This window comes from Bos grunniens, chromosome 5 (genome assembly GCF_055505025.1).
Source record: "Bos grunniens cultivar Pamir isolate PY7600 chromosome 5, Bosgru_T2T1.0, whole genome shotgun sequence".
Lineage (NCBI taxonomy): Eukaryota > Metazoa > Chordata > Mammalia > Artiodactyla > Bovidae > Bos > Bos grunniens.
In genome coordinates, this window is record NC_141169.1 from 113,454,631 (window position 1) to 113,466,812 (window position 12,182).

Consider the following 12,182-nt stretch of genomic DNA (forward strand, 5'->3'; position numbering starts at 1 on the left):
TAGTTTTGATTCTTCAAGTCAATGACAGGTGGTATTTCTTGTCGCTGTCTTATTTTAAATCTCTTTTAAGCTGAGACACATACACTGTGGTATGACTGGATGAGGCCTGCTCACAAACAACTCCACTGTGACTACATGCAGCAGCTGGCGGAGGTCAAAGCCAGGAGCAAGAACAAGGTTCGGGCTGTGCAGCAGCTGGTACAGCGCCTCAGGCTGATCAAATCTCCTGCAGAAATTGAACGGATGCAGGTTGCTGGGAAGCTGACATCACAGGTATGGTTCCTACAGAAGAAGTTCTTCCCAAATTAAAAAGTCCAGCTTTTAGGGTTCAGTGGGCACCTGAGGTTGTGTACCCAGGGCAGTAGTCTAACGGCACATGGACATATAGCTTCTGCTCTGATGTTTACCGAGTGTGTCTAGAGACTTGTGCAGTACTTAGGAAGGCAAATCAGATATCCTTCTTGTATCTTTTTATCCACAATCTTAATTGTTTCTCTTTGGAACAACATAAGTTAATTCATTTTATTTCCTTTCCTTATCATAATTACAGTAATAGTGGCCACAGAGCTTATTAAAGTAGATTCATGGGACCTAAAATGACCATGCTTACGAATTATCAGTTTATTACAGGAGAAAGGCACAGTTTACCAACAGCATTAATGTGAAAATAGCTAACACAGCCAATGGCTGTCTCACAGCCGTGTCCAGAGAAGCTGAGTGCAGGCTCCTGCTGTCCTTCCCCAGTAAGGACCGGGCAGGGTGCATTTTCTCTGGGGCTCAGGAACCACAAATGCATGCATAGAACACCTCGGAACCAGGAAGCCCCAGGAATCTCAGCTAGGGATTTTTGGATTTTGGTTTCATTGGCATATTCCTGCTCTGTAACAGCTCTCACAGAGACCAAGTATAAACCTTTGATCTCATCAACATAGAGTATATGACATTCTACCATCATATTGTGGTACCTCTTTTAAACCATCATCACAATTGATGACTGTATAATGTTCATTTAGATTATTATTAATCAGTGTTTTTCAAGTTCAACCTGTTAAATATTCCCACAGGTTGCTTCCCAACATAGCTCCTCTATAATAGATCCATCCTATGACGTGAGAATCATAAACAAACCCAAAAAACTAGCTTCATATAGTCAAACACAGAGTTCTCATCTCTTGTCCATTTTGAGAACGTATGTCGCTCTGGGAAGTGTGTTTGTTACGTTGGCTATTGTGTAGCTCTGTTTTAGGCTCTTCAAAAGAGAAAGATTTCATCAGAGCCCTCCACCCCAAGGAGCTTCTGAGTCAAGGCTAAGAGAAATAGTATTGTCTTGCTTTAAGCATCTCTTGAGGCACAAAATTACGTTAAATTTTCCCTTTTATGTCACCCATTGATTGCTCCCTTGAAACTGTTTTCCATAGTGGCTTCACCATTTGACATTTCTGCTAGCAGTATACAAGGGTTCCAGTTTCTCTGCATCCTCACCAACACTTGTGTTTTGGTTTGGGGGTTTTGTTCTGTTCGTTTGCTTTGGTGATAGCCACCCTAATGGATGTGAAATGGTGTCTTGGGCTTCCTTGTTGGTCCAGTGGTTAAGAATCGTCCTTGCGGAAAAAAAAGAATCTGCCTTGCAATGCAGGGGACGTCGGTTCAATCAGTCCCTGGTCCAGGAAGATCCCACATGCCCCGGGGCAACTAAGCCAATGAACCGTAACTACTGAGCCCATGCACCGCAACTGCAGAAACCTGGGCACCCTAGAGCCAGTGCTCCGCGACAAGAGAAGCCACTGCGATGAGTAGCCCTCGCACCACAACAAGATAGTAGCCCCACTCGCTGTAACTAGAGGAAGTCCACACGCAGCAAAGACTAGAGCAGCCGAAAATAAATAAATAACTTTCACACACACACACACAAAAGAAATGGTATCTCATTTTGGTTTTGATTAGCATTTTCCTAATCACTCATTGAGCATCTTTCTATGTGCTTATTGGACCTTTATATATCATCTTTGGAGACGTCCATTCAGCTCTTTTGCCTATTTTCTAATAGAACTATTTATCTTTTTGTTTTTTAGTTGCAGAGTTCTTTACATAGTATTCTGCGTACTAAACCTTACTAGATAAGGGTCTCTGATTTTTTTTTTTGTCCTCCATCAGACAGTTTGCTATACTTGAATTATCTTAGTTGTAGCATGTCTCAGAAGCCTCACTGGTTCACTAACAGTGGCTCACGTTGCTTTGGTTAGAGCTCCACCTGCTGCCCAAAGTGAGTGAGACTCGTCTGAAGAAGAGTGAGCTTTCTCAAACCAAAGCCATACCTGCCGTCAGTTTGCGATTCCTTTCCAATCCATTATGCTAGCTGCTAAGGTTCAGATTCTATCTTTTTCAGATTCCACTGATTTAAAAGCCAGTACTACTTCAAACCAGCAGCGGTTTGGCAGTCACCCAAGCTCAAGAGTTTTATTTTCACCCCTCTCATCAGAATCATCCTTTTTCTTTCAAAATAATTCCTTAACTGTGTATTTTAAGAATAATTCAGGTATGCTGGAACAATTGGGTGTCCACATGCACAATAAAGATGTGGGACCCATACCTCACACCATATACAAAAATTAACTCAAAATAGATCAAACATCTAACCTCAAGAGCTACAAGTATATAAAACTCCTAGAAGAAAATACAGGGCTGAATCTTTATGAATTTGAATTTATTAGATATGACACCAAAATAAGCAACAAAAGAAAAATAAATAAATTGGATTTGATCAAAGTTGAAAATAGTTGTGTTTCAAAGGGCATTTTTTAAGAGTAAAAAGGTGACCTCCAGAATGGGAGAAAATGTTTGCAAGTCATATATCTGATAAAGATCGAGTATTCAGAATATGTAAAGAATTCTTGCAACTCAAAAACAAAAGAAATTCCATGATAGTCCAGAGGTTAGGACTCCACACTGTCACTGCTGAGGGTGATGGTGCAATCCCTGGTCGGGGAACTAAGATCCTGCAAGCCTCTTGGCACGGCCACCAGAAAAAAAAGGACAGCCCAATTATAAAGTGAGTGAAGCTTGAATAGACATCTCTCCAAAGATATACAAATGACCTAAGCTCATGAAAAAATGCTTTAAATATCATTAGCCACTTGGGAAATGCAAATCAAAATCAGATACCACTTCACACCTAATAATATACCTTATTTAAAAATAAATAACAAATGTCGGGCTTCCCTGGTGGCTCAGTGGTAAAGAATCTACCAGCCAGTGCAGGGGACATGGGTTCAGTCCCTGGCCAGGGAAGATCCTACAAGCCTCAGGGCAGCTAAGCCTGAGCACCACACTGCTGGGCCTGTGCTCTAGAGCTTGGGCAGTAAGAGAAACCAGCACCATGAGAAGCCCGTGCACCACAACGAGAGAGCAGCCCCCACTGACCGCGACTAGAGGAAGCCCGAGTGCAATAATGAAGCCATAACTAAATAAAAATTAAAAAAATAACAATTGTTGGCAAGGATGTGGAAAAATTGGGACCTTTGTACATTACCCTGGTGGCTCAGATGGTAAAGTGTCTGCCTACAATGCGGGAGACCTGGGTCCAGTCCATGGGTTGGGAAAATCTCCTGGAGAAGGAAATGGCAACCCACTCCGGTATTCTTGCCAGGAAAATCCCATGGACGGAGGAACCTGGTAGGCTACAGTCCATGGGGTCGCAAAGAGTTGGGCACGACTGAGCGACATGTACTTACTTACTTGTACATTACCAGGAGAAGTGTTCAGTCACTGTGGAAAATACTTGGGGGTTCCTGAAAAAAAGCAATTATTATATGACCTGACAGTTCTTCTCTTAGGTATATACCCAAAAGAATTAAAAACAGGTGCTCAAACAATGGTGGTGCTGGTTTAGTCACTAAGTAGTGTCCAGTTCTTGTGACCCTGTGGACTGTAGCCTGCCAGACTCCTCTGTCTGTGGGATTCTCCAGGCAAGAATACTGGAGTGGGTTGTCATCTCCTTCTCCAGAGGGTGTTACTGACCCAGGGATTGAACCCAGATCTCTTGCATTTCAGAAAGAATCTTTACCGACTGAGCTATCAGCGAAGTTGAGTCACTATTGACAATAGCCAAAAGGTGCAAACAACTCTTATGACCATCCATTGATGAATGGATAAGCAAAATGTAGTATATATATCTATACATACAGTGGAATACTGGTCAGCCGTAAAAAGGAATAACATACTGATACATTCCACAACGTTGATGAACCTTGAAGCCATTATCCTAAGTGAAGCAGACCAGACACAAAAGGCCACACATTATGTAGTTCCGTTTATGTGAAATAGCCAGAATATGTAAATCCATAGAAACCAAAAGCAGATTGATGCTTGCCAGGGGCTAGGGTGACAGGGATATGGGGAAAGTAACTGCTTACTGGGTGGGGCGTTTCTTTGGTGGTGGTGAAAATGTTTTTAAACTAGACAGAGGTGGAGGCTGCCTAGCATTGTCAATAGACTAAATGCCACTGAAGTGTTCACTTTTTTTTTTTTTTTTTTTGGCCACGAGTCACAGCTTGTGGGCTGTTAGTCCGCCAACCAGGAACCAAACCTATGCCCCCTGTGGTGGAAGCACAGAGAATTCCCCGAATTGTTCATTGGTTAATTTTATGCAATATGGATTTCATATTGGGTTTAAAAAAAAAGTGAATGAATTTAGATGCCAGATGTACTAACAAATGGCAGGTAAACGGATCAGTTGTTAAAGACAGTGGTGGTGCTTCCAAGTCTTGAGTTACTAAAGGAGAAGGGTACACTATAAGGGTACAGTGGGTCAAGAAGCAGCAGAACTAGACTTGCAACAGTGGACTGTTCAGAGTTGGGAAAGGAGTACGTCAAGGCTATATGTTGTCACCCGGCTTATTTAACTTACATGCAGGGTACATCATGCAAAATACTGGACTGGATGAAGCTTGAGCTAAAATCACGATTGCGAGGGGAAATAACCTCAAATATGCAAATGATACCACCCTAATGGCAGGAAGTGAAGAGGAACTAAAGAGCCTCTTGATGAGGGTGAAAGAAGAGTGAAAAAGCTGGCTTGAAACCCAGCATTCAAAAACTAAGACCATAGTATCTGGTCCCATTACTTCATGGCAAACAGAAGCGGGGGTAAGTGGAAGCAGTGACAGATTTTATTTTCCTGGGCTCCAAAATCACTGCAGATGGCGACTGCAGCCATGAAATATAAAAGACGTTTGCTCCTTGGAAGGAGTGCTATGACAAACCTAGACAGAGTATTAAAAAGCAGAGACATTACTTTGCCAACACATATGGATATGAGAATTGGACCATGAAGAAGGCTGAGCACCGAAGAATTGATGCTTTCAGATTGTGGTGCTGAGAAGACTTTTGAGTCCCTTAGACTGCAGGGAGATCAAACCAGTCAAAATTTTCAGTTGATTCAGGAAATCAACCCTGAATATTCATTGGAAGGATTGATGCTGAAGCTGAAGTTCCAGTACTTTGGCGACCTGATGTAAAGAGCCAATTCATTGGAAAAGCCTCTGATGCTGGGAAAGATTGAAGGCAGAAGAAGGGGGCAGCAGAGGATGAGATGGTTAGATAGCATCACCAACTCAACAGACATGAATTTGAGCAAACTCGGGGAGATTAGTGAAGGACAAGAGAGCCTGGCACACAGCAGTCCATGGCGTCGCAAAGAGTCAGATACGACTTAACCACTGAACAACAACAATAACCCATCAGCCAGGTCCAGAGTACAGGCTCCTGTTGTCCTCCTCAGTCAGGACTGGGGAAGATGCATTTTCTCGGAGGCTCTGGAACCACAGATACACACATAGAACACCTCAGAACCAGGCAGCCCCAGGAATCTCAGCTAGGAATCCTAGGGTTTTGATTGTGTTGGTATATTCCTGCTATGAAGCAGCAAAGCCCTTCAGAGGTCCCAGGGAATCCAAGAACAAACCGTTAATTTCACTGTTATCAATACTGATAAGCTGATAACAGACTGCTTGGGAACTCCTCTCAGCACTATTAACCAACATGTTTCAGACCTTGACCAGGGTCAGTGCTAGGCAATGTTGTCCTAAAATTTAGAAGTATTAAAAGAAAGTGGAAGTGTCAGTCACTCAGTTATGTCCAGCTCTGCGACCCCATGGACTGTAGTCTGTCAGACTCCTCCGTCCATGGGATTCTCCAGGCAAGAATACTGGAGTAGGTTGCCATTCCCTTCTCCAGGGGATCTTCCCAACCCAGGGATCGAATCTGGGTCTCCCACATCGCAGGTGGGTTCTTTACTGTCTGAGCCACAGGGAAGCCGTCTTAGAAGTATTAAGTCTGGTAATTCCTTTATAATCTACCAATTTAGTAATGACAACAGAGAATTTGCCCTTATTTTTCTTAATAAACAACTTCTAGCTACCAGTGATTATATTCCTTCAGGATTCCCAACATTCTAATCTAGACTGTTTCTGTAAGACTTTTGATATTTGGGCAAAATAGTTTTCCTTAAGAATAGTTACAATAAGAAAAGGGTTAAAAAAAAAAAAAGAATCTTACAGAAAAACCTGAACAAACTATTTGGCCAACCCAGGAATTCTCTGTGATAGCCACACTATACATGTGTATGTTTTCTGTCTTTGTAAACATCCATGTCTGTAATTCCTCACTGGACCTCGTTTCAAAAAGGATTTTGATTAGCTTACATGGATACATAAAATACAAGAGAGCATAAAATCATGGTAGAGTTGAATAAAAGCAAGATTTGAGGGGAATGGAGCTAAAACAAAATGAAAACAAAGGCACATTGTGTAAGATGTTACAGAAAAATCTGAATGAACTTATTAGCCAATCCAGTAATTAAATTACTTATATTGTAGGCTGGTGGTTCTCAACCGGGGGCAGTTTTGTGTTCCCTAGGGGACATTTGGCAACATCTAATTATCACAGTTAGGGAATGCTACTGTCATCCTACATGGAACAGGATAGCCCCCAAATAAAGAAGAACCTGGCCCAAAATGTTGATAGTGCCAAGGTTGGAGATGAGTCCATCCATAATTGCATATATTCTAAGGCTGTGGAAGCATTTGAAAGATAAATGACAAATGTGTTTCCCTGCCGCTTATTCTAGCATACAGTGTATATTCTAACTGGGAAGGTTGAATGCCCTTCCACTAAGTCTGTCATCAGCCAGCTATTCCAGAAAGCAATATTTTTCCCTTTGGAAAATATTATCGTGCTCACAAAGCCGTAACTTCAGGTCAACAAAGTTGGGGAGAACTGTGTTTTTCATTTGAGCTCCAGTATTTTGAATGTTTGGATAAGCAACGTAGTTAAAATGGGACTATGTTCTTTTCTTCCTTCATTCTCTTTGCAGGCTTTTATAGAGACCATGTTTGCCAGTAAAGCCCCTGTGGAAGAAGGCTTTCTGTATGCTAAGGTGAGCTTCAAATGCCTGGCGAGGTTTTGTCAGAGGCAAATGTACTTTCTTGATTTGCATATGGCATCCAGTTGGCTTTCATGGACATGACTAGGGTATCCATGAAGAGGATTTGTGCCGGGGTCCAGCCCCGGCTGATCCAGGGTATTCGAAGGGGAGACGGCTTAGGCGACTATTTAAATATTCATCAAAGATATAAAAAGTAATAGAATGAGGATAGCTCAGTAGGAAAATTCAGTGGAGAAAAGAGGCTGAGTAGCTTGGTTTACGCGGGAGACCAATAAAACTTCAAGACAAGAAGCTTGCACCACTTACGTAGGCCGCAGGCGTCCTTCCATTCTCCCGAAGGAGAGGAGACACTGAGGCCTCCCCGGTCGGATCTTAGAAGCCCAGGCATAGTTAGTAAGCATGGCGGGTTCCGCGCTCCAGATGGAGACTCAGCCAGAGTGAGAGAGAGAGAGAGAGACATGGGGAGACCAGTCTTTCGAGGAACTGATCCCAATTCTTTATTTTCCATGGTCTACTTTTATACACTGAGATGTTATACAAAAGTCACGTGGGGACAGCAGTCCTGATTTTTATTAAAGTCAGGTGCTTCACACAAATGTATACAGAGGTCTTAGGGGTGTTACATCATCTTCTGGCCAGGGGGGCCTGCTGACAATTTACGACCCTCTCCTTGTGACAGTGGTCAGTCAACCAGAACACTTTTTTCTCCAAGGGTGATTATTCTTAAAACAGACGCCACCCAAATAAAGTTACATTCCTATAGGGTGAGGGTGTAGTGGGTTTTAGTTAAGGAAAGAATTTACTTAGCCTAAGGTCTAACGTGATTAATATCAAAGGTTAATACTTATTTCTTCTATATATTCATTAATGTGTGTAAGGGCAGGGGATGTGGAGACTTAGCAACAAACATTGGCTCAACAAATGAAAAACCCTTCACCAATACAATTTCTAATCAGCCCATTATACTAATAGTTTTCTAACTTTTCTAAGGAACCTGTTTTTAGAAGGTTTAAAGCATCTCATGCCTCTCACGGTTGGGAAGCTGTGAGCAATCACATGTGGCCGGACAAGCCCGTCAGGCAGGCTAGAGAACCTTCAGAGGAGTTTGTAGGTTGAAACACTCCTATCATGTCCAGGAATTATTATTAACTGGAGCTCTAAGTTAACTCCTTCTCCGAAAGAGGTGGTGGGAGACAGCCCCCCGTAAAGTCAGAGGTGTAGGGGAGAGCACAAAGTAGTAAAGTAGGCAGGCTCTGGTTATGGGGGTAGATGCTCAAGGATTTCCAGGGGGACTCCTGAGGCTTGATCCCGCCTTTACGTATGTCGAGCCTCCTTCCTCATGACCTTTGCCATGGGCGGAGTACCTAACGCTGGCCCCCAACAGATTTGGTTCTTAAATGTCACTGGTAATTTATTAAATGAATCTAAAATATGTAGTGCTACCCTGGTAGCTCAGACGGTAAAGAATCCGCCTGCAATGTAGGAGACCCCGGTTCAATTCCTGGGTCAGGAAGATCTGCTGGAGAAGAGGTAGGCTACCCACTCCAGTATTCTTGGGCTTCCCTGGTGGCTCAGCTGGTAAAGAATCTGCCTGCAATGTGGGAGACCTGGGTTTGATCCCTGGGTTGGGAAGGTCCCCTGGAGAAGGGAACGGCTACCCACTCCAGTATTCTGGCCTGGAGAATTCCATGAACTATTCCATGAGGTCACAAAGAGTCGAACACAACTGAGCTACTTTTACTTTCTTTCACAATTAAATGGAGAAAATTGAAAAGAACAGATAAAGAAGGAAGGACTTTCACAAGAGGGAGTTAATAAGAATCATAGTGTTTAGGTAAATGTAAAAGCAGAGAATTTGAGGTGGTTCTGTGGATAGTAGCAGATACGAACCAGCCTCCAGCTTCATCCTAGGACATAGCAAAATTAGAATTTACCATTTACCTAGTATCCTTTTTCCAGAGAAGGCAATGGCACCCCACTCCAGTACTCTTGCCTGGAAAATCCCATGGACGGAGGAGCCTGGTAGGCTGCAGTCCATGGGGTCGCTAAGAGTCGGACACAACTGAGCGACTTCACTTTCACTTTTCACTTTCATGCATTGGAGAAGGAAATGGCAACCCACTCCAGTGTTCTTGCCTGGAGAATCCCAGGGACAGAGGAGCCTGGTGGGCTGCCGTCTGTGGGGTCGCACAGAGTCGGACACGACTGAAAAGCGACTTAGCAGCAGCAGCAGCATCCTTTTTCAAATTTCCAGAGCATGTAGGTTGGTAGCTATTTGGAAGGTTGAAATTGGTAATTTAGAGCTGTTGTTAAAAATGCAAGCTATATTCCAGTGTTTACCTAAATAAGAAAGAAAAAGTAACATGTAAAGTATCTAGACTATATCTCTGTACTCAGCCTGATCATAAGTTTTCTGTGCTCTCTTCAGGACTTAACTCTTTGAAAATCATAGGAAAGTTAGAGCACTTGGAAGAAAAGAACAGATGTAGTAATAGAGTTGAATGACAGTATTGGGGTGAGAATAAAAGAAATGGACTGAAATTATATCATAAAACTTTGGTTAAAAAATGTGATGAATCGTTTTCCGCTATTGACTTACGTACTTGGATGGAGGTGTGGGCTGTTCAGAGAGACTAGGCTAGGGCAGCCTTAAGGAAATCCTTTCTTCCATCCTGTATTGTCATACTTTGCTGCTGTTTTTCAGTTTGAGTTTGAATGCCGGGCCCGTGGTGCAGACATCTTAGCTTACCCACCTGTGGTTGCTGGAGGTAACCGGTCAAACACTTTGCACTATGTAAAGAACAATCAGCTCATCAAGGTACGTAGATGGCCTTCAGGCTACCACCCCTGGGTTCAGGTGCCTTAGTAGGAAACAGCTGTAGCCTCACAGCCCCCTAGCCTTCAGCTTTCACAAGCTAACTGCCGTTTATAAAACCCTTTGTTTATAAAATGCTTTTACAGACATGCTATCCTTTGATCCTCACATTAGCACTGTGAGATAGGAGCAGTTATTAACATGCCTGTTTAACAGAAGAGGAAAAGACACTTTCGGTAACTCATTAATGCCGAGCCAACTGTTCTAGTCTAAATCCTTTGCTCATTTCATGTGGTTAAACTTCTTCACTGAAGTCTTGTGCCAACAACAGGCCAAGCTTATTTTGGGAGCAGGCAGATTTTACCAATAGCCTATTAGCTATGAGGGAACTTATATTTTATGGTTTTTCTTCCCAAGTGATTTATAAGTAAAGAGTCTTGTATTCCTTTATTAAGTCTACTTTTAATTATCTACTTAAATTTACAGTAAATTAAAAAAAATGAATATAGCAAACATGTAAATTATACATTTTTTTTCTAATGAATACCTGTGAACCAATGACTCAACTCAAGAACATTGCCAGTATGTTCAATCTGCTTACATACCCTCAAGCTCTGCCATCCCACAGCCTCCTTCCCAAAGGTCACTAAGCAGTATCCTAAATTCCTGTTTGTCATTCTCTTGGGTTTTTTAAAAAAATAGTTGTATCATATAGACATGATTCCCCAAACAATTAGTTCTGCCTCTTTATGAACTATATGAAAATTACATACTGCTATATGTAGTTTTGGGAGCTTAACTTTTCTTTTTACTCAAGCAGGATAAAATAATTTTTTTCCTCATGTATTTGTATCTGTTCACACTCCTACCAGCATATATGTATAATTAATTCTGTTGACCGTATTCTCTCTATCTCTTGCTATTATCAAACTTCTTAATTTCTATCATTTTCGTTGGAATAAGACAGTGTGGTCTCATTGTGGTCTTAATTTCCATTGCCTCTATTACCAATGAAGTTAAGCATCTTCTCTTGTGGCACAAGTTATCAAGGTTGCTAAGGAACTTCACCTGATAGTGGAGGTGCTGAGTCATAGGGTGTGCATCCCAGGGACAGGGGAGCCTGGTGGGCTGCCGTCTATGGGGTCGCACAGAGTCAGACACGACTGAAGGGACTTAGCAGCAGCAGCAGCAGGGTATGCATATTTGCAACTTTGGTAGATAATGCCTAGGACATCCCTGGTGGTCCAGTGGTTTAAACTCTGCGTTTCCATTGCAAGGGGCTCATGTTTGATCCCTGATTGAGAAAGTTCTGCATGCCACGCAGTGAGACCAAAAAAAAAAAAGAAACTGCCAGACATTCCCAAAGTGATTTTATCAATTTATATTTCCATTCTTCCTGAAACAGTGTTGTAGATTATATTTTTCTAGCATTTTGACCAAGTTTTTAAAATTATTCATAGAATTATCTTACGTTTTAATCTTTTGTGTTTGGAATTATTTACACGTTTACGTTCTTTTTCTTTCCTTTTGTTTTTTGTTTTCCTTTATGTACCTTTTTACAGTCTTGAACTATTTTTGCCTTCTCTTTTTTTCTAATAAATCTTAATAGACAGTTTATTTAAAAGTAAATGTACATATCCCTATGAACCAGCAATTTCTTTTGTAGGTACTTTTCCAAGAAAAATTAAAACATATACCCCCAAAATGCCCTGTACAAGAATGTTGATAGCCAGTTTGTAACTAGGATGTTAGATGAGGACGTTGCCATGTGGTATATCCTTAAGAAAAAGGAGCAAACCACAGCACTACCAAGAGCACAAATGACCTCCAAAGAAAAAAATTGCAAACTATATGATTCTATTCATATGTTCATATGGAGTTCTGGAATAAGCAAAACTCATCTGTGGTGCTAGAAATCAGATC

The 12,182-nt window shown here is 41.9% G+C and overlaps 1 protein-coding gene across 9 annotated transcripts in view; it reads left to right on the plus strand.

Moving 5' to 3' along the window:
• Positions 1–12,182, plus strand: part of XPNPEP3 (X-prolyl aminopeptidase 3) — a 44,379-nt gene that overhangs the window by 20,361 nt on the left and 11,836 nt on the right. For 5 of the 9 annotated variants that reach the window (XM_086402983.1, XM_086402986.1, XM_086402989.1 and 2 more), the window contains 3 exons: positions 71–273; positions 7,373–7,435; positions 10,149–10,262. In XM_086402983.1, the coding sequence (XP_086259109.1) occupies positions 71–273; positions 7,373–7,435; positions 10,149–10,262 (380 nt within the window). Of the gene's footprint in view, positions 1–70; positions 274–1,636; positions 1,903–2,386; positions 2,775–7,372; positions 7,436–10,148; positions 10,263–12,182 lie in introns of those variants that run through there. The other 4 variants (XM_086402990.1, XM_086402985.1, XM_086402992.1 and 1 more) reach the window with 3 other exon arrangements.